Source organism: Pipistrellus hanaki (assembly GCF_964339955.1).
Source record: "Pipistrellus hanaki genome assembly, chromosome: 9".
Classification (NCBI taxonomy): Eukaryota; Metazoa; Chordata; class Mammalia; order Chiroptera; family Vespertilionidae; genus Pipistrellus; species Pipistrellus hanaki.
This window is the reverse complement of record NC_140511.1, coordinates 78,153,795-78,175,384: the sequence shown is the minus strand read 5'-3', so window position 1 is coordinate 78,175,384 and position 21,590 is coordinate 78,153,795. Positions and strand designations below refer to the sequence as shown.

General features: G+C 52.4%; 1 protein-coding gene across 13 annotated transcripts in view; it reads right to left on the bottom strand.

Annotated features, from left to right (window-relative positions):
• MARK2 (microtubule affinity regulating kinase 2) overlaps positions 1-15,015 on the bottom strand; it is a 54,468-nt gene extending 39,453 nt beyond the window's left edge. For 5 of the 13 annotated variants that reach the window (XM_084895826.1, XM_084895830.1, XM_084895823.1 and 2 more), the window contains exon 1: positions 14,353-15,013. In XM_084895826.1, coding sequence (XP_084751952.1) covers positions 14,353-14,406 — 54 coding nt within the window. In that variant the 5' untranslated portion in view covers positions 14,407-15,013. Of the gene's footprint in view, positions 1-14,352 lie in introns of all 13 variants that reach the window. The other 8 variants (XM_084895820.1, XM_084895818.1, XM_084895821.1 and 5 more) reach the window with 3 other exon arrangements.
• Between the last annotated feature and the right edge of the window lie 6,575 nt (positions 15,016-21,590).

The window sequence follows — 21,590 nt, the reverse complement described above, 5'->3', positions numbered from 1 at the left end:
GGGAAACTGGGCGAAGAATGCACAGGAATTCTTCGGACTATTTTTGCAACTCTTCTAAGTTTAAAATTAACTCAAAATTTAAAAAATAAAATTGTTTTAACAGTTAAAAGAAACTCCCAAGGCCAATGCTATGTACTCAAAGGAAGAAATGAGCCAAGTTTGGTCAAAGTCCCTTGGGTCGCTGAGAGACAGCTCCCTCAGCTGGCCAGGACGGCAAGCCAAGGCAGCAATGGCTGCCTGAGAGCCAGTCCGGACTAAGTAGGGGCTGGGAATTGCAAAATGATTTTTTATGAAATTGCCAAGAAATTGACCAACCAAAGCCAGAGAGAATTAACCATGATTCTTACACTTTTTGCTTCCAGAAACCCTTTGTACTATTAAAAATGACTGAGTCCCCCCAAAACTTCTGCTTATATAGACTGCATCCATTAATTATTTAATAAATGGAAATTATGAGGAAAGACTTACATATGTATCCATTAATTTAAGAGAACATTCATAAACCCATTACATGTAAACCTGAGTGTGTTTTTAAATACAGGGAGCTTATTTCTTTAAAATATATTTTTACTGATTTCAGAGAGGAAGGAAAAGGGAGAAAGAGATAGAAACATCAATGATGAGAGAGAATCATTGACTGGCTGCCCCCGATACGCCCCCTACTGGAGATCGAGCCCGTAACCCAGGCATGTGCCCTTGGCCAAAATCGAACCCAGGACCCTTCAGTCCACAGGCCAACACTCTATCCACTGAGCCAAGCTAGCCTGAGATACTTATTTTTAATGAAAAAACTATGTTTTCCAAACCACAACTTCACACACACCAAAGGAAGTCTGCCTAAGGAACTGATCTTATAATGCAATCAAAAACACAATGCCAGCCCAAAAAACTAAAATCCAAATATTAACAAACTAAAACAACAAAAAGAGGTAAAATTAATGGAATATGATTTTTTGTGTGTGTGTGTGAAATGCCAAAGAAAAAAGAGGGAAAAAGTGAAAAAATTAAACCAAAAAAAATGAGAAAAATTAAAAATAAATAAAGAGAAAATAAGAAAAAGGGAAAGAAATTCAGGAATAAAGAAAACAGAGATAGGAGCCGGGTAGCTCAGCTGGTTACAGCACAGTCCCAGCACACCAAGCTTGCAGGTTCGATCCCTGTTAGGGCAATACTCAACCAATGAATGCATAAATAAGTGGAACAACAAATTGATGTTTCTCTCTCTCTCCACCCCCCCCCCCTTTTTTTTTTTGAGAGAGGGAAAAGAAACAAACCAACAAACAAGAGATAAAGCAACAAACACCTTATGAGGCGGGTTATATGTACTAAAAGAGGGAAATTAACATGGGTCAGTCTCAGGCTTACGCAGATTATATGCGGCTGGTAATTATAAACTAGCGCTCTTTATGAGGTCATCACAAGTAACCAACCCAAGAGGGACCATCAACTCGGGTTTTGTCTACAACAGAGGTTTTCTCACTTTTTAGTTTCAAAATGACCTATAACCAAATAACCTATTCTTTTTAAAAATATATTTTATTGATTTTTTTTACAGAGAGGAAGGGAGAAGGATAGAGTTAGAAACATTGATGAGAGAGAAACATCAAATCAGCTGCCTCCTGCACACCTCCTACTGGGGATGTGCCCACAACCAAGGTACATGCCCTTGACCGGAACTGAACCTGGGACCTTTCAGTTCACAGGCCAACGCTTAATCTACTGAGCCAAACCGGTTAGGGCCAAATAACCTATACTTAATAAAGAAACTGTATTATTTCAAGGAAAATGAGCCCTAGACTGTTTGGCTCAGTGGACAGTGTCAGTCATCGAACTGAAGGGTCTCAGGTTCAATTCTGGTCAAGGGCACATGCCCGGGTTGTGAGTTCGATCCCCAGTTGGGGTGTGCAGAAGCCAGCCAGTGATTCTCTCTCATCATTGATGTTTCTATTTCTCTCTCTCTCTTCCTCTCTGAAATCAATAAAAATATATTTAAAGAAATAAAATGAAATTCATGACAAGAGTTGCATTTTTTACATTCTTATATACTCCTTAATGTCTGGATTAATGAATGAGAACCAACTTCTCACATCTGCTTCTGCATTCAATGTGTTTCAAAATATTGTTTTCGTTCAAAGGTATGAAGAAAATCTCATTCACTCAGACCTGTGGTTGAAAAACGGAGTTTAATAGCCACTCAGATACTGCAGGTTTTCTTCTTTGATATTAGACCAAAACTCTTCAAGTGGTCTGTTTTTGCTGTTTTTATCCTCACCCGAGGGGAGAAAGGAAGTGAGAGAGAAACAGTGATAGGTGGCCTCCCGTAGGGGTCCCCAGAAATAGAACCTGACACCTAGGCATGAGCCCACACCGTGAGCTGAACCCCCAACCTCTTTGGTATACAGGACGACGCTTTTTTTTTTTTTCAAAAAAAAATTTTTTTTAATGCTGGGTTTTCTTATACTGCATTTCTTTTTCTTCCTTTCTTTCTTTCTTTTTTTTTTTTTTTAATATATTTTATTGATTTTTTACAGAGAGGAAGGGAGAGAGATAGAGAGCTAGAAACATCGATCAGCTGCCTCTTGCACACGGCCTACTGGGGATGTGCCCGCAACCAATGTACACGCCCTTGCCTGGAATCGAATCTGGGACCTTTCAGTCCGCAGACCAAGCTTAGACCAACCAAGCCATCCAGCCGAGGCAAGTGGTAGGTCTTTGGGCTTTTAAATAACGTTTTTATTTGTTTGTTTGTTTGTTTGTTAATCCTCACCTGAGGCTATTTTTTCCCATTGATTTTGAGAGCGAGAAGAGAAGGAGGAAGAGAGAAACCTGGATCTACTGCCTCCTGTATGCCCCCTACTGGAGATCAAACCCGTAATTGGGCCTGTGCCCTGACTGGGAATCAAACTGGCAACCTTTTGGTGCGGGAGGCGAGGCTCAACCTAGTGAGCCACACCATCCAGGGTAACAGTGGTAGTTTTTCAAGGCTGGTTCAAATGTGCAATCTGAAATTTTATCAGTGACCCTTTTGTGTACTTTTACATTAAAATCCATTGGTCATCTTGCGCTCTGAATGGCTCTTTTATCCACTGGCGATTTGGAAAATATTCCGTCGTTGACTCATGCAGAATTTCCAAATATTGGCAATGCATACAACATCAGAAGATCATATTCCATTAATTTTACCACTGATCTCATAAAACAAGTTCTTTGACAAATACAAATTTTCCAAAATTCTGATTTTCACTTGAACACTGGGATTGTATCACTGGCAATGGTGACAGACTCGCTTTGTTCAATTTCAAGAAAATGCATTTCACGAAACACTCCAGTATGAAGAACTAGAGTTTGTCCATCAGCTGTTCTTTCAAGTAAAAACGACGACCCACGCAGCTGGTTCCGCTCCAGCACACAAGCACGTTTCCCGAGCCGGCACTGTACTCCGCGGACCCTGCTTCTCACTCGGACCTCAGAAACCTTTGCTCGAGGACTGGGACTGCACAGACGTTGCTGATGGTGGTGCTTTCTCCAGGACATTCCGTGAAAACGGCTCGCAGAGCAGGAACAAAGTCCGGGACTCCGGCCGCCAGGAGGTGGTGTCCCTGCCTGGGCGTGCCGTGTGCCCGCAGACCCTCTGCACGGCCGTGCGCCCACGGAGCCAATGGGGAGGAAGTTGTCCCGGGAGAAACAGAGTCAAAAGATTATCCAGGCTGCCAGGCTGGGAGCAGCCAGGCCCGGAGCAGCGGCTGTCAGGCTGGGAGCGGCCAGGCCCGGAGCGGCCGGGACCGGAGCAACTGGTCCCAGAGCAGCCGGGTCGGGTGCGCCCAGGCCTGTAGCAGCTACAGCCAAGTCCAGAGCAACTAGGTCGGGAGCGGCAGTGACCAGACCCGGAGCAGCTGGTTGTGGAACGAACCAGAGCAACAGAGGCCAGGCCCGGAGCAGCCAGGCCCGAAACAGCTCGCTCCTCGCCTGTACCTGCCCACGGCTGCCTCTCAGACATGGCTGGAAACTTTTGCGGGAACTTGAGGGTCTGCTAAATCAAGTGATGAAGGCTTAGATCTGGATGTGTTGAGTTAGTATAGCGCTGGGGTGTTGATCTGTAAGTGCCTTGGGTGGGGCCTGGATGAGGCTGGTTGACCTATTTGGAAATGTCTTTTGTGTGAAGTGTATCATTGGGCATGTGGAGGTATTATTGATATGAGATAATGCTAAGTAACAGATTTACTATCTGAAAAGGGATTTACTATCGGGGAAAGGGAGGGAGGAAGAGACTGAACATAGACTGTGCACCTATGGAGGAGGACAATGGGGGATGGGGAGGGGGCGGAGGGTGGGGTGGGAACCTGGTGGAGGGGGGAAGAAATGAGGAACCTTTGTAATAATATGAACAATAAAGATTGATTTGAAAAAAAAAAAAAAAAAAAAAAAAAAAAAAAAAGATTATCCAACCCTTGGCATGCTCATCGTCTCTGTCTGCCGCTGAGCACTCATGTGATCATGTTTTTTGAAGTGTAGCTGATGCCGATACCAGCTGAGCCATGTCTATACCGGTGCTCATTTGTAAGGTGCAAGTGAAATTCTGTACACAAAATATTAATCGTCACGTTTGCAGCTAAATCTTTAGTTTGACCAGTCACTGCCCTGAGTTTGCTAACTTTCCATCCAGCAGGCTTACAGGAACGTCAGCGGTTCAAGACTTCACTGGTCTTTGGCTACCGGTGCCGTTCCCGCCAAAGCAATGTGGTGACTTATCCTGAGGCTTCAGTGACTTTTTCACTTCTAGGCTGAAAAGCTGGAGCAAGTTTTGGCTCTGAAAGAACTCATGGTGTGTGCAGTTAGAATATTCAATTCCTTTTCCTCCAAACTCTGACTGATGGGTCTTGAACTGGCACAATAATACTACGCAAAAGAGTGCTGTTGCTTAAGACACAATAAGGTACATTATTAATATCTATAAAGCTGAGAAGAAAACTTTTCCTGTTTTAATTATTATCATCATTTTGCATTTCTTACAGTTTTGCCCCGTCTCTTTGGAGTCATTCCTCCCTTTCACGTGTGTATACGTCCATTTCACACTGCAGTTATGTGTGTGAGAAAGCAAGTCTCCTGGTCTCCCTTTTTTAAGCCAACAATCCATCCTTAAATATAAGAGAAATATTATAAGCTTTCTTCCACTTCAGAATAAAATAGAATTAAGCACTAAAATAACTTGAAAATAAAATTTTAAAAATTACAAGCTGCCCCAAAGTGAGTTGTACTTACTTCTGTGGTGTTTTCTCAAAGATGCTGGGCAGATACTGGGATTTCAGAATAACGATTTATTGAACAACCGGAGGCCAATGCACGAACTTCGTGCGGGCACAGGCCTCCTTCCCCTGCCGGCCGCACCGCTTCCCGCCGGCAGGCACCGGGACCTGGGCTTCCCTTTCAGCCCTGACTGCACCCGGAAGGATGTCGGTCTAATTAGCATAGTACGCTTTTATTAATATAGATTATTATAGATAACGAGGTTTACAGAAATTATAGCAGACACAACTAAAGAAAGTTAGTAAAGACACAGAAGAAGTACTGAGAACAACCTGAGTTCATCATTGAAAACTTCCACATTTATACCTTAAAGCATTACCTTAAAAATTGTAGAAAACAAGAATACAGAATACATGTTTCATTAGCCAAGAGTGATGATGTCAACACATCATTCAGCCTCTGGAAAACTCCACGGTATACTGGTGAGAGAGTGAGAGTGAAACAAACTGCAAAGACTGCATTGTAACACTGAAAATACATTGTTTAAATTAATCCTCACCCAAAGGTATTTCTTCCAATAATTTTTAGGAGAGTGGAAGGGAGGAGGGGCAGGAAGAGAGAGATGTGAGAAAGACATATAAATTTGCCTTCCGCACACACCCTGACTGGGGCCAGGGATGGAACCTGAAACCCAGGTACATGCCCACACCTTCGCTGGGAACCAAACCCGTGACCCTTAGGTCTGCAGGCAGATGCTCTAACCATTGAGCAACCTAGCCGAGGCTGTGCTACCAAAATTAACAAGTGCTTCCTCGGATTTCTCCCAAGACAGGGTCTAGATTATGGCATTCCTGATAGGCCAGAGGAAGCGGCTTAGACCCTGTCACCAGGGAAACTGGGAAGCTGTCCCTAATAAGTTGTCAGGCTGCCAAGCCTGGCTTTACTGAGGTAGGTGGCTCCGGAGACATAAAAAGAAAACGTTTCTAAAGAAGCAAATCCTTAACTTTACAGAAATCAGAGCAACAGGAGAATGAAAGGACTGGGTGGTGCTGGGATTCTATACATCAAGGAGATCTCAGACTATCAAAATTCCTCTCCGAGCCACGCCACAAAGAGCACAGAAGCAGGTGAGGCCGAGTGGGACGTGGAGAAGAAAACCTGAGCGAGACAGTAATCATGAAGGAACGGGGTTCAAAGAGGCCAAACAGGAGGAAGAAAAAAAGAAAAGGAAGTGAGACAAGTCAGCGGAGGGTCAAAAGGAAAAAGAAAGCGCAGTGACAGAAACAGTCCCCGAGACGACACTGTTACCACCTTCCTACCCGCCACAGTTGCAACGTGAGAAAAACAAGCAAAAGAACGAGCAACGCAACCTGCTGCTTCGACAAGGCAGAGGCTCTAGAAGAGCAAGTCAGGAAGACAACCAGGAAAGGAGGCCTAACCCCGGCCAGAGTCAGAGTCCACAGACCCCCAGGGAGAGCTGGGCGATGGCGGGACCTCCGGCCTCACCCGGAAGGCTTTCTAGTCCCATGGGGAGCCAGCAGCAGCGGCACGGGAACCCGCAGTGAACAGGAACCTAACCCTCAGCGCTCAGGCCCACGCGGTCCTCAGAGAAGCAGGGTGGACGCTGCCCTTGGGAAGGCCTGGCGGGAGGAACCCGCACTGCTGGCCCTTCCTCACGCTCAGGAGCCCACGCTCCGGCATCTGGGTTTGGCTTTCCAGCCGCTGATGAGGCAGCAACTCACCACCACAGTCACAGCACGGAAACACGGCAGGCAGAGGGCAGTGGGTTTTCCTTTGATCAATAAGATGGCCTAATACTGATACATGAAAATAAGTGAACTTTTTTTTTTTTTAAAGTGCTCTTAGAACATAAACCTTTCCAATAACATTCGATTTCTTTTAGATCGCTGATTGGTAAAAATATATATAATAATAATAATAATAATAGAAAAATAAATTTAAAACAAACAAACAGAAATGCTAGAAAAAGCACCTTTGAGACCCCAAGGGCTAGAAGAGGCAAATTCTTTTTTTTCTTCCTTTTTTGTTCTTTTATTCTCTTTTCTTTTTTCTATCCCTCTGGCTATAACCTTGGGGCCAGAGGGTATATAAAAAGTCACGTGAGGCCAATTTTTTTAATCAATTGCAGAGAAATTCCCAGGGCCCAGATCTAAAGCTCTGTGATACTCAGAGGAAATCTAAGCTGCTCGTTTAAACAGTGATGATGATTCCATCCTGCCACGGCCTATTCTAGTGCTTTCTACCCATCCACTCTCCTAACAGCCACAACTACTCCTCAAAGACAGCTGCTGCTATTCCTCCTTTTCCACACAGGAGCAGGCAGGCCGAGGCCAATGAAGTAAGCCCCAGGCCACAGGGGGGGCTAACCCAAGATTCGGGCACAGGGCACAGGGCACCACGCTTAGGACCTGCTCCAACCACAACCAAACCCCCGCCTGCAGCCTCGGTGCTGGGCGCCCCTTTCCCCTCTGCCACAGGCTCCCGCACCCAGAACTGTGCGAGGCCGAGGGCCCCGTGACCGGAGAAGCAGTAGCTCAAACTCCCGTGGGCAAAACAAAGCCCAGTCCTTCCAACGCCGCTGCGCAGCCGGCCCAGGACGGCCACTGGGAGGAAGGTGGGGAGGTGACAGGGTAGGGGAAGGCCAGCCAACCCCCGAGTCCAAAGGAGATGGTGGAAAAGGGGGCCACCCTCCCAACAGGATTACCAGCAATCCCCCCAAAAACCTCAGCGAAAAGCTGCTGGGAGATCACCGCAGAGGCCACAGGCGCAGCCTGCCCTCCGGCCCGGGGCCCAGGCCCAGGCCCAGGCGGGAGGGCTCGCCGGCAGCCTCGCTCATTCATTCCCGACTTCCAGGCCGGGGCCCTCCGCGGTGAGAGGCGGAAGGGCTGCGGCATTACCTGCAGGTGGACGGGTGCCGAGGAGGCCCATCACAGGGAGCCTCAGAGCCCTGTACGCCCTCCCCTCCCGCTGCTCACACAGGGCCAACATGCGGCTGAGGGCTCCCACCTCCCTCAGGTGCCTTCAGCTGTCCCTCCGCCGAGTACCTGTCGCCAACGACCCAAAAGGCTCTCCCGTCCCTCCCCACAGCCCGGACAGGCAGCCCACCGCACTGCGGCAGGAGGGCTGGGGTCTCACTGGATTTAGCAGCCAGATCCCGACCGCCAGGAGTTAAGAGTCCACATTTCCTTCCAGATCAACAAATGGGGAGCCAACCACAGCCCCAGTCCCTCCCTCCGGCCAGGCTGAGGCCCTGTGCCAAGCGGTGAACTGCAAAGGGGCCCAGGAAAAGGAGCTGTACCTTCGAGCTTCCCGAGCTTCCCGGACCACACTGCCTGCAGGTGGATGGGTGCCGAGCAGGCCCACTCCCATGGAGCCTCAGTCGGAGGCCCACGCAGTGTCAGGGGGAGAGGGTGTTTACGGACATCGTCCCGCTCACGCCTCACTGAGCAGAGCAGAGGAGACAGACCTTCGTATTGCCAACTTCCCAAAGAACAGAGGAAAATAGGCCGCCCCAAACCAGCCCGACTGGTTCCACAGCAAAGCCTCTGGTCTGCTCTGCCTTCCTCATGTGAAAGAGAGAAAGATGGCTTGGAGCCAGCCATTGAACACACACACCCCTGCTCTCCGCCCTCCCCACCCCCACTGTCCCACAGGATTCAGCTAGCCACCGCCATCCGTGTCCATTTCACCCTCCGCCTACTCAACCTGCCACTACGTAGCTTTTAAGTCTAAAATTAATTGTTTGGTTCAGAAAAAGAAATCCATGGAAGTAGGGGGAAATGAGCACCAACCCAAAGACAGACATCTGTGGGAAGAATTACCCACAGGGACCAAGAAACTTCAGATGCTCCAGACAAAACCCACAATTCCGATGAGGCGATCAGCCTGTTCCCCGAAGGAGCAGGTCCAGTGGGCAGAGAAGGAGCTGGGTCCCCCCTCGGAGGGAGAGCTGGGAGCCAAGAGGCCCGATTCGCTGGTGTTTCAGGATCAGGTGTGCCCCTCAGAGTCTGAGACGGTGGGCAGGGAGGGACATTCTGCTCGGCGCGGGAGCCCGCAGGGCTGACCCGGGGACAGAGGCCTCTTCCCCAGCCCCGGTGGGAAACGGGTGGTTCCTCCCCACCAGGTTTGTAAAGGCTGCTCTTCCCTCTGCGGAGACACCGGGGAAAGCGCAGGTAACACTTCAGTGACTCACTGGTGCCTGATGAAGGCGGGGAGAAAGCCTGGAGAACCCAAGCTTCAAGTGAAAATGTACAAACCCTGGAATCTCCCCCACGAGAAGCAGACTCGCCACCTAACTGGTTTGTCACTCTGCTGAGCTTCGCGGGAGGAGGAAGGGCCGTGTTTAAACTCCACCCACCTGTCCACATCCCTCTCAGTGTGTGTTCCGACAGGACAGGGCACCCCTGGCAGCACCCCACAGTAACAGAAAGGCACCCCCCCCAGCGCCTCTCCAGCGGAGGGCCGAGCCCGCCTCCGCCGGCCACCGGAGGAAGCCGGGCAGGCGGTCGGGGCAGGAAGGCGGCCACCCCCTCGCCCTCTCCATTTGCTGAGGTAGCTGCCTCCCCGTCCGTTAATGGGCCTCAAAGTGCTGCAAGGGGAGTCCATGTGGTGGAGACCAATCATCAGGCCAAAGGTGGCGCCCAGCCCCCGCCGGCTCGCCGGTAATGGCCACAAAGTCTGAAGCGTGGCTGCACTCTAGGCATAAAATATTCATTCAGGACGACATAATGTATACATGTAGGCAGGCATGGGAGCTCCTGGGGGAGAGATGCCGGCCAGGTGGCTAAGTGCTCATGAGAGAGAGTGCATGAAGGCATGGTGAGTCCTGGTCAGATGCCGACCGGGAATTAGGCTGTTCTGGCCAAAGAGAAAGCAGTCTGGTCTGAGCAGCTTCTGATTCTCAGATCTAACCAGGCAAATCTCTCAGGTACACAGATTCTCAATCTCTTCCTCCCTCAGAGCATCAACGCTGCTTAAGACATGGACAACGAAGAAACCTGGGGGCCCAGCCTCTGGGCTCCATCAGAAAGCCCAGCATCCCTCCGCACGCCTGAGTTCACGCAGCCACGCTGAATGACTGCCTTGTATCCGTCTGCTTAGCCACTTCCCCAAACCCACAGATCAGAGAGATTATTAGAACTTACTAGCAGTTACCTTCACTGGGGTCAAAGGTCACGGGATGGCACTTCTATGAACTCCAGGGACTCCAAAGCCCTAGTTCTCAGAACACCTGATTGCGAGGGCCAACCATGAAATGAGAACCTACGGCCTGACTTTTACCCGCAGCCCTGACTACAAAGCAGCACCAAGGGGTCAAAGGGCAGAGGTCAGAGGTGGCACCCGGAGCGGGGCTGCGGTGAAATGGGGTCTGACGGAGCTCGCTCCTTGATGCCACCAGAACCAAACTATTCAGGCAACGTTCTGCCAGAACCAGCCCCGGGAGCCAAGGGATATGTGTTTGAAGTGGTTCGGTGGTCTTTTCAGGATCCTATGCTGGATTTGCTCTCTTCACTCAGATTCCAAACGCCTCTTCCCAGACAGAATGAACAATGCCCCTCCCCCCCAGAATGACAGCTCACCTCCCCTGCCCCTGCAGCAGAGGGGGCGCAGGGAGAGGCTCCGTCTGCTCCAGGGCCCCCTCTCGGGCTCCACAGGCCCAGAGGAGGAGCAGCCGCAGCCAGGCCGCCTCCGCAGGTGTTACCGGGAGCTCCGGCAGCGCAGGTGGGCTCTGGAGGCTGGGCCCTCTGCACACCGCCCTGCTCCCGCTGCTGCTGGCTGGGAAGGCAAGCAGTCATCTTGCTGATTGCTCCCGCCACTGCCAAGCCTGCAGGCCAGAGGAGCCATTTGGAAAAGTGAACAGAAAGCTCGGCTCACAGACCAAGAATCCCCCAAGCTCCCAGCCCAGGAGGCCCAGCCCTCCTGCCAGAGGAAGAGGCTGTGACTGCGAAGCACATCCGAAGTCACATGTCGCCACCAGCACGCTAAGGCAGGGCTTGACTTCTGTTATCTCCTCCTTTCACTGTTAGCAGCAGAGCCGACAGCAAACAGGCCCTCTTCCTACAACGCAAGGTTTGTTTTCATGCTCTGACATCTTGTGTGTGTGTGTTTGTGTGTTTAATTCAGATGGGATCAAAGAGCTCCTGGAAACAGCTCCTCCTCAGCCACAGGTTTAAAGACGGGGAGAGGAAGACAAGAGACTGGAACTTGAGGACAAGCAGGGGAGTCTGTTTACCTAGCTCCTGGTGAAGCCAGTTTAAATCATTTAAATCTAAATAAGGTGATAGAGGACCTTGGGGGGAAGAAATCAGCCCAACCAAATCCCTTGCTTTGTTTCTCGGCATTCCGGCTCATTGCAGACCGAGCCCCCTGACTACGTCAGCCAGGACGGCACGGGTTCTTCTGAAGGAGCCGCTGCTTCCAGCAGCTCATCTTGTGGCCAAAGGAGCTGCTGCTTGCCTCCTTTCTTGCTTTAAACAGTATAGGTACCTGCCTGTGATGGCGGACCCAAGGTTTTCCAAAGTCTGTGCTTTTAATAGGATGAGACTTAACATCAAGTTACCAGTAAGACTGGCTGCCATGAGCAGAAGCCATGAAGCGGCTCAGGAGAACCTAAGACCATACAGAGCAGGAACCGGATGAGTGACTGGGAATTTGGGACAGGATGACAATGTGCGCAGCCACTGCTCCGCACAAGGTTATCGAAGAGCAGCTTCTATTGCCAAAAGGTGCCCTGATTACTGCTATCATACCATCAATGGGTGTGCACCAAGTGCCTACTATGCGCTCAGCACTTACGGAGGAGAAGAAATTAACACACACATCACAAGAAAAGGCCATGGCAAGAATACATTTACAGTTTGTAGACTGGCACCAAGGCAGCCAGGTGCCCTCTGCTGCAGGGCACAATGCCCCCCACAGCCTCCCTGGGAGCAGGCACTCATGGCCACTCCCCAAATGCCTGAGGGTGCCCGTCAGTCACCTGGCCTCCTCCTACCAGCTCCTAATCAACAGCCTGGGAAAGTCCTCTGGCTGAGCAGGGTTTACCTGCTGGGCCGCGATGGTGACAGGGAAAGGAATGGAAGAGGCAGCTTCCGGAGGGCCTAACAGGGGTCTTCAAACTACGGCCCGCGGGCCACATGTGGCCCGCAGAGGAGTCTGATCCGGCCCGCCAGGTTTTTTGGGCAGTGAGCGCAGCCGAGGTGTTACAGTAGGAATTAGTAGTTCATATAGTCCGGCCCTCCAGCTCTCTGAGGGACCGTGATCTGGCCCCCACTTTAAAAAGTTTGAGGACCCCTGGCCTAGGACAAGTGGCTCCCATCAGGAGAGAAACAGCAGGCCAGCGAGGGAGACCAGGACCAGCAGACCACACTCCTGCTTCCAGACCCGTCCCGTGCAGACCCCACAGCGGCCACATGGAGATCAGCCATCCCTCTCCACCTCCGTAACCACAGGGCCCGCCGCCGCACAGGAGAACCCGGGCCAGCCCTCTCCGGAGTTCCCGCCTGCCCGGTGCCAGAGTGAGGGTAACCGGAGAAAAATGTAGGGAGGGTGGAAAGAGGGAATATTTTTCAGAGAAAGATGTTAACATGCAAGAGAATACAGCAAGGGTCCCGATGGCATAAAGGAGGAAACAAGAGGAAAATATAAAGAACGCAATGAGGCAAAAGGATGCAAAAAGCACCGCGGCCCCAGGGAGAAGGGCTCCTTTTTCAAGTTCAGGTTTTTTCAAACCCGCAAGAGAAGGTGTGACCGGCAGGGAGCTCTCAGCAAGGGACCCGGAGATGGTGACAGAGGGGAGGGGCTCTCAGCGGAGGTGAGATGACACAGAGAAGCCGCGGCCGGGGTGGGAAACCACAGTCGTGACTGTCAGCACCACGGGGAGAGCGCAGCTCGAGAGACTAGTGTGCAAAATGCCTGCACGGCGGGCTGCAACGAAAGGAGAGGGCAGGAGCGTATGTGGGGAAATAAATAGGTGAAGAAGGCAGGAGACTAACATGGACAGGGAAGGGCGATCCTGATGAAGAGGCACAGTAAGGCCAAGGGGGTGAGAGCAGAGGAACGGAGGCAGCAGGCCAGGAGAACGAGACCAGGAAAAGTGGCAGATCCAGGAGGGAAGAGGCAGGGGGAGAGAGAGAGGCCAGGGCAGTGCTGAGGCAAGGGGGGAGGAGAGCCGAGCAACAGGTTGTGTGCATGGGGTGGCTGAAAGCGCATCTCTCCCTGCCAGGGGCTGGCAAAGCACTGGCAGCGAGACCCAGGGGGCCTGGAGGTTTAAAAGCCAAAGCCCAGGGGAAGGGAGCACCAGGGACCCAAAGACGGGAGGGAGGGATGACTGGAACCCCAAAGGCAACCTGTGGGAAAAGTACGCGCATGACAGCTGCAGGGGAAACGCGGAAGCAACACATGCCAGCGCCAGGCAGGCACGGGGAGCGGCTGGGGAGCAGGAGGGAAAGTGATGAGCGAAGAGTAGGCGAAGGATTTGGAAAGGTGATGAGGGTGGAGCTGGTGGGTTGCAAGCAAGAGGGAGAGCACCATTTGGAGACGGAAGAAGCTGGGCAGAAACAAAACAGAACTGGGGAACTGGAAGGGGGGGAAAGGGGCCGAGAACACATTCCGGGGCAGGGACCCCGAGGGTGACAACCAGGGGCCGGGAGGACCTGCGCGGGCGGGGGGGACACCAGGCTCGAGAGGCAGAGGAAGAGGTGGAGCACGACCTGGAGCAAATCGCTGGGTGCTACCCGCTGAGCAGAGGGAGGGTGGCTGCTGTGAGCGTGGGTGGAGGGAGACCAGAAGGGCCCCTGAGAAAAAAGGGAAGAGAAGAGGAAGCTGGGGAGGTAACACGGAAGAGCGCGGGAGGGCGGGGAGGGGAAGGGGGGGTCAGCAGAAAGACAAGTGTGCAGCTTGCAGCCCGGATGAGGTGGGTCCCAGGACGGGGCTCGGAGGGGGATGTGCGGGGCCGGAAGACGGATGACAGGGCAGCTGGGGCTTGCAGGTTGGCAGCAGGGGCATGAGGAGAGCAGAGGAGGGAGAAGGCTCGGCAAGGTGCAGGGGCCCAGCCGGAGAATCCCGGGAGCCCTCGGAGCTCCTTACCTGCTCCGTGTCCCTCTCGTTCAGCGTGGGCAGGGGGGTCCGGGCGCTGGACATGGCGCCGGTACCTCAGGGGAGGGAACCGAGAAGCTTGAAGGGAGGGAAGGGAAGGCGCGGAGCCCGGCCGGGCGGGGCTTCTCACAGCAGAGGCACCCGCCGCATGGGCCCCGGCCGGGGGTGCGGGGAGGCCGGGCAGCCGTTCACGCCAGCCCGGGGATGCGCCGCTCGGGCTAGGCCGCGCCGGCTCCGAGCGGCTCCGGGCCGCACCCCCCCGACCCCCGGCTGGGCTGTGCCGCCTTTCGGCCGGGCCGCGCCGCTCCGCCTACTCTCAGCCGCCGCAGCCGGCCGCCCGCCTCGCTCCTCCCCTGCCCTCAGCGGCACTGCTCCGCGCCCGGCACACAGGCAGCCGCCGCCGGACCTGCTGCTCCCAACATGGCCGCCGCCACCGCCGGCCCTCGGCTCTTTCCGCCGGCGGCAGCCGGAAACATCCGAAGCGGCCTGGGACGGGCGGGCGGCCGGCCTCCTGCTCCCGGCCACCGACTACGGGCGGATTCCGGAAACGCCGAAGAAGGCAACCCCCGGGGACGCGCGCGCCTCCGCGACCCCGAGGACCGGGCTTCGGCTCTGTTTTCGGAAATCCACGAAGCGACTCCGGGTGCCCTGGCCCCGCCCACAGGCCTGGCCCCGCCCACTCCGGCTGGCTCTCGGCAGTTTCCGGAAACACCCGAAGCCGCCCGCGTGCGGAGAGCCGGCCCCGCCCACGCCCCGCCCCGCAGCCAGCGGCGTCGGCCATTTCCGGCAACACCCGAGGCCCGGCGAGCCCCGGGTCATTCCCTCGAGTGGAGCCGAGCCCAACTCTTCGCTTCTTTCCGTCAGTTGTCGGGTATTTTCAGACCTTGAACGGGGAGCGGGGAACTCCTGTGCGTGCTGCTCTTTGAGTAAATAGAAAATGAGGCTGTTGGGCGTCCCCGCGATTCTAAAGCAGTTTCCCAACGCGTGTCCGTTTGTGGTGGGGTCAGCTCATAAAACCCGTCTCGGTTGTCACCCAACCTATCAATATGTCTGTCACCTGTTAAGTACAGCATTATTCCATCACCTGTCTCCCTACCCTTGATCACCCTCCATCTGCTATCCTGGCTTCTCGTCCCAGACCAGCACCAGGTCAGCGTCCTTGGCTCCCAGCTGCGAAAGGCTGCAGAGGTGGCCCAGCCCCGTGAAGAGAAAATGCTGGGTGATCTTGGGAAAATCACATATTGTGTCTGAGTTTAGCCTCCTCAACGTCCCTATATTGACAGAATCACATTCTAAATAACATCTTTGAATTCCAGTTACCTTCCCCCACGCCCCCAAAAAGTCTTTAAATTGTTCAAAATAGCACAAAACATCACACTATAGTCATATTATCCTGCCAGCTACCTTTTCATTTATTTTTAAAGTACTAGTTATTTTTTAAAGTATATTTTTATTGACTTTCGAGAGGAAGAGAGAAACATTGACGATGAGAGGATCATTGATCATCTGCCTCCTGCCCTCCCCCTGCTAGGGATCAAGCAGGAAACCCAGGCATGTGGCCTGCCCAGGAGTCAAACTGTGATCTCCTGGCTCATAGATCGATGCTCAACCAGAGCCACACCACTGGGCGCCAGGTACTTTTTTAAACACTCCTGCAAAAGTTGAAGCCGGTTTGGCTCAGTAGATAGAGCATCGCCCTGCGGACTGAGAGGTCCCAGGTTCGATTCCGGTCAAGGGTATGTACCTTGGTTGCGGGCACATCCCCAATAGGGGTGTGCAAGAGGCAGCTGGTTGATGATTCTCTCTCATCGATGTTTCTAACTCTCTATCTCTCTCTCTTCCCCTCTGTGAAAAAGCAATAAAATATATTTTTTTTTTAAAAGTCGAAGCCAGTTTGGCTCAGTGGATAGAGCATCGTCCTGAGAGGTCCCAGGTTCGATTCCGGTCAAGGGCATGTACCTTGGTTGCTAACTCTCTATCCCTCTCTCTTCCACTCTAAAAAAATCAATAAAAATATATTTTAAATAAATAAATACTTTTGCAAAGTAAGATAAGAGAGACATTCTCATCTTAATTCACATTTCCGTTCCAAGACAAGAAACTCCAGGAAAAGAAAATAGAAATGGGTTGAAAATGAGAGTTCCGCGGGATGGCGCTAAGAAGGGGCACCTGGAGGAGTTCCTTTCCTCTTCTGGGCCTCGTGTTCCCATCAAGAAAGCCGGGTGGCTGGATTCATGATCTGAGCCCCGCTCCCCTTTGGAGAGCCCTGACTCAAAGGGAAGTCTGTGTGGCAACCTGGGCCCCCTCTTCCCTCCCCCTAGACTGGCTCACCGGGGAGAGGCCGCAGACCAGTCTGATTCCTCTGGCTCCAAGCTGCCCCCACCCAGAGTGCTCCAGACATGTTAGAACTTGCCCCCCTTTCCCGGGCGCAAAGGCAGCTTAAGGTGGGCAGAAGCCAGAATCCCCAAGGAGCCAGGTTCAGCCACCGAATTCCCAAAGGGGCAGGGATGGGGTGGGGGGTGCTGGCTGGACCTCTGACCTTTGACTTCCAACTCCCGCTACAGTGTGTTGAGCTGAGCCCTTGGCCAAGTCAACCAGAGAAAGAAGCAGCGGGCAGCTGCCATGGAGGGTGGTATGAAAATACTTCCTAAGGCAACAGCTACCCCCTACAGTCTTCGTGAGCGCACCCGGACCCAGGACACACCCTTCCCCGTGCCCACCCAGCTCTTCAGGCTCCCGGCCATGGAGGGAGAGTTGGGGAGAAATGCAGAGGAGTTGAGGGAGAAGAAAGGGAAGAGATGAGAACAGAGGCTGTTCTACCACCTCCCCCGCTTCCCCCCCAAACCCAAATTCATCTTGAAAAAATCCGTGAGAATGATCTGCCCCCTGGTGGCCAAAGGGAGCGGCACTGCCGATGTCTGGAGAGAAGGGGAAGGAGGAAGGGGTTGGAGAGCAGAGGTAGATGCTCAGGAGTCTCCCCGGTCCACGCTCTAAGGGCATTCTGCTTCCTCCATGCTCTGTCACACAGGCTCCCAACCCTGCGCTCTGCCCCCCGGCCGGCCTTACCCCATCCCGCCTGTCCCCTCCTCTCCCTCACTCTGCGCACAAGCCTGCCTGAGTGGTCTCTCTGCTTAGCCGCCCTCTGACCTGCCCCACCAGACACGCCAGAACCATCTTCCTAAGTCCAGCTCCGATGACATGTCTGTCCTGCTGGAGGCTCTCACTGCTCCCTCATGGTACAGGCAGGCTGGCTTCATGGGCCTCTAACCTGTGCAGCCACCCAGAGCCCTGCTCTGAGAAGGGCCATGAGCTTGATTTAATGCTCACACTCTGCTGTCATCCCGAAGTTTTTACCAAGGGGCCCTGCGTTTCCATTGGCACGGTGCCCCGTACGTTTTGTGGCTGGTCCTGGCAGTCGGAAAAGCCTGTGTGTGCCTTCACCCAAAGCTTGGCACAGTCTGGCCTCAACTTAGCTTGCTAGTGCCCTCTCCACTAGGTGTCACCGGTCACACCTCCCCCAGCTCCTGCCCCGCCGCCAAGCTCTCCCCACGCCATGCTTTTGTTCAGGCTGATCAACTGCCAGTCCCCTGCCTCAACTTCCAGGTGTACCCGAGGTCCAGTTCAGTTATTACCTTCTCACATCCGTGACACCACCTACTTCTCCTCAAAGATTTATTACACATTACCTCACATGGATCCCTCTCCAGTTTGCAAATCCGTCCATCCACAAACCTCTACTGAGCGCCTACAACGCGCAAGGCTTTGTCCTAGGCTCTTCAGGTGTAGATAAGTGAGGACCTCTGCTATCAGGGAATTACATCTCAATGTCTCCTCCCCTACCCTCCCCCTTTTACCCCCCCTCGCCCACCTGGTGGAGACTGACAACACACATAATAGTAAGAATTCAATGCTGTGGGGAAGTAGAGCTAGCTATAAGGGGGGTCGGCATTGCAGGGCAAGGTGGGTGGAAAGGGAGTCATAGTACTAAGGTGGTCAACGTAGGCCTCACTGAGAAGGTGACCTTTGAGCACAGGCTTGAAAGCGGAAAGGGAGTGAGCTCTGCCGATCGGGAAAGAACATTCCAGAAAGAGGTGACAGCCAGAGCAAAGGCCCTGGGGCTGTTTAAAGAATTAGGAGGCTGCCCAGGTGGGCATGCTCAGTGGTTGAGCCTTGATCTGTGAACCAGGAGGTCACGGTTGGATTTCCCATTCCCAGTTCAGGGCGCATGCCCCGGGTGCAGGCTGTATCCCCAGTGTGGGGCATCCAATCAGTGATTCTCTCTCATCATTGATGTGTCCCCCTCTCCCTTCCTCTCTGAAATCAATAAAAATGTATTTGAATAAAGAAAGGAAGAATAAGGAGGCCAGTGAGACTGGAGCAGAGTGAGCAGGAGGAGCAGCAGGAGGACAGGGCAGGAAGGCGATGGGGAGCCAAGCCGGGCCCCTGCGGTGCCCTTCCTGGGAGGGAGGGGACCTGCCGGCTGCTGGGCTGAGAGCAGAGTGAAGGGGCCGGAGTGCAGGCAGGAGGCTGTCATGATAAATCAAGTGAGAGACGACAGAGGCTTAGAGAAGGCAGCAGCAGAGGAAGTGGTCGGATTTGAGGTATACAGGGGTACGCAAAAGTACGTTTACAGTGTGAGTACACAGAACCCAGAATTTATTCTTGCATTACTATTTATATATATATATGTGTATATATATATATATGTATATATATATATATATACATACATATATATATATATATTTATTTATTTCAGAGAGGAAGGGAGAGAGAGAAAGATGGAAACATCAATGACAAGAGAGAATCATTGATTGGCTGCCTCCTGCATGCCCCCTACTGGGGATCAAGCCTGCAACCTGGGCTTGTGCCCTTGACCAGAATCGAACCCAGGACCCTTCAGTCCACAGGCCGACGCTCTATCCACTGAGCCAAATCAGCTAGGGCCTATTTTTTAAATAAATTTATTTTTAATACATTTTTATTGATTTCAGAGAGAAAGGGAGAAGGAGGGAGAGATAAAACATCAATGATGAGGGAGAATCATTGATCGACTGCCTCCCGCATGCCCCCCACTGGGGATGGAGCCCGCAATCTGGGCATGTGCTCTGACCAGGAATCGAACCATGACTTCCTGGTTCACCACTGAGCCACGCCGCCCAAGCTTTTTATTAACTGAGAGCCGTGCCGGTGTGGGTGTCAGGGCGGGCACAGGACGCAAGGGCACTGCTGCTACTCAATCTACTAATAAGGAAGGCAAAGCCTAGGGAAGCTCGGGCCCTCGCCAGGGGGTGGGCATCGGGCAGTCAGCCTGAGAGCCGCTGTGTGGGCAGAGGGCCAATACACGGATGCCACATCTGCTGCTCCTCAGGCGCATGTGTTTTCAGGCAAGCCTCACCTCTGTCGACTTCATCTTCCCGTATTTTATTTTATTATTATTTTTTAAAATATATTTTATTGATTTTTTACAGAGAGGAAGAGAGAGGGATAGAGTTAGAAACATCGATGAGAGAGAATCATCGATCAGCTGCCTCTTGCACACCCCCTACTGGGGATGTGCCTGCAACCAAGGTACATGCCCTTGACCAGAATCGAACCGGGGACATTTTAGTCCGCAGGCAGACGCTCTATCCACTGAGCCAAACCGGTCTCGGCCATCTTCCTGTCTTTCATTTTATTTTTTAATTTTCCCCCCAACAGACTTTATTGGGGAGGTTCCCCCTGGGGTCCCACCTCTTAAATAAAAAAGTGCACAGAAAAGAAGGGACTTAGAAACCTTTGTACAATTTCTACATTCTGGGCCCCCAGGGCAAGAAGGGGGCAATTGCTGAGTGGGCTGGAGGGGTAGGGGCAGGGCCCTTGCCGCCTGCAGGCCCACATTCACCTTGGACATGAGGGTCATCTGCCCGTCTTTTAAACGGGGACAGTGAGCGCACCGCCGCGAGGGCTGAGCTGCAAGGCTGCAGTGAGTTAACACATTATTGAGCGTACTCGGGGCGGGCAGGCCAGCGCTGGCTGTGGGTGCTGTTGTGACCAGCACCCTCTAGCGGTCTAGCCCGGCTCCCGGGGCCTCACGTTTCTCGGCTACATCCTCCTCCTTTCCCGGAAAGACAACAGTGGATCAGAAGTCAGAGCCCACTCTGTCCCAGCTCTGTCCCGAATGGATCACGTGAGCCATTAGGTCACTCTCCCCCGCACCCCCCCACCCCCGCAGGGTCCCAGGCCCCTTGTCTGTATAATGAGGGGGAGCTGAACCCCTTGCTCTCGGGGGCCTTCTAGAATACTATATTTTTTTTAATTTTTATTTTTATTTTTATTCATTTTATTTTATTTGTTTTAAGTATATTTTATTGATTTTTCACAGAGAGGAAGGGAGAGGGATAGAGTCAGAACCATCGATGAGAGAGAATCATCCATCAGCTGCCTCTTGCCCACCCCCCACTGGGGATGTGCCAGCAACCCAGGTTACATGCCCTTGACAGGAATCGAACCCGGGACCCTTCAGTCTGCAGATCGATGCTCTATCCACTGAGCCAAACCAGTTTCGGCTAGAATACTATAGATAGAATGTGTGTGTGTGTGTCTCCCCTCCCCGCAAGATTCCTATGTTGAAACCCTACCCCCCTCGGTGGGTGATGCTATTAAAAGGCGAGACCTTGCCGGGACCGGTTTGGCTCAGTGGATAGAGCATCAGTCTGCGGACTCAAGGGTCCCCCCGGGTTTGATTCTGGTCAAGGGCATGTACCTTGGTTGCGGGCACATCCCCAGTCGGGGGTGTGCAGGAGGCAGCTGGTCGATGTTTCTCTCTCATTGATGTTTCTAACTCTCTGTCCTCAATTCCGTTCTGTGTAAAATCAATAAAATACATTTTAAAAAAAAGAAAAAAAGGTGGGGCCTTTGGGAGGTGATTAGGCCATAGGGCTCCATGTACCCAATGGGCATCATGGGATTCGAACCCTTAGAAAAGCGATTTCACCCTGGCTGGTTTGGCTCAGCGGATGAGCGTCGGATTGCAGACTGAGGGGTCCTGGGTTCAATTCCATTCAAGGGCACATGCCCAGGTTGTGGGCTTGGTCCCCAGTGGGGGGCATGTAGGAGGCAACCTATCAATGATTCTCTCTCATCATTGATCTTTCTTTTTTTTTTTTTTTAAATATATTTTATTGATTTTGTACAGAGAGGAAGGGAGAGAGATACAGAGTTAGAAACATCGATGAGAGTCATTGATC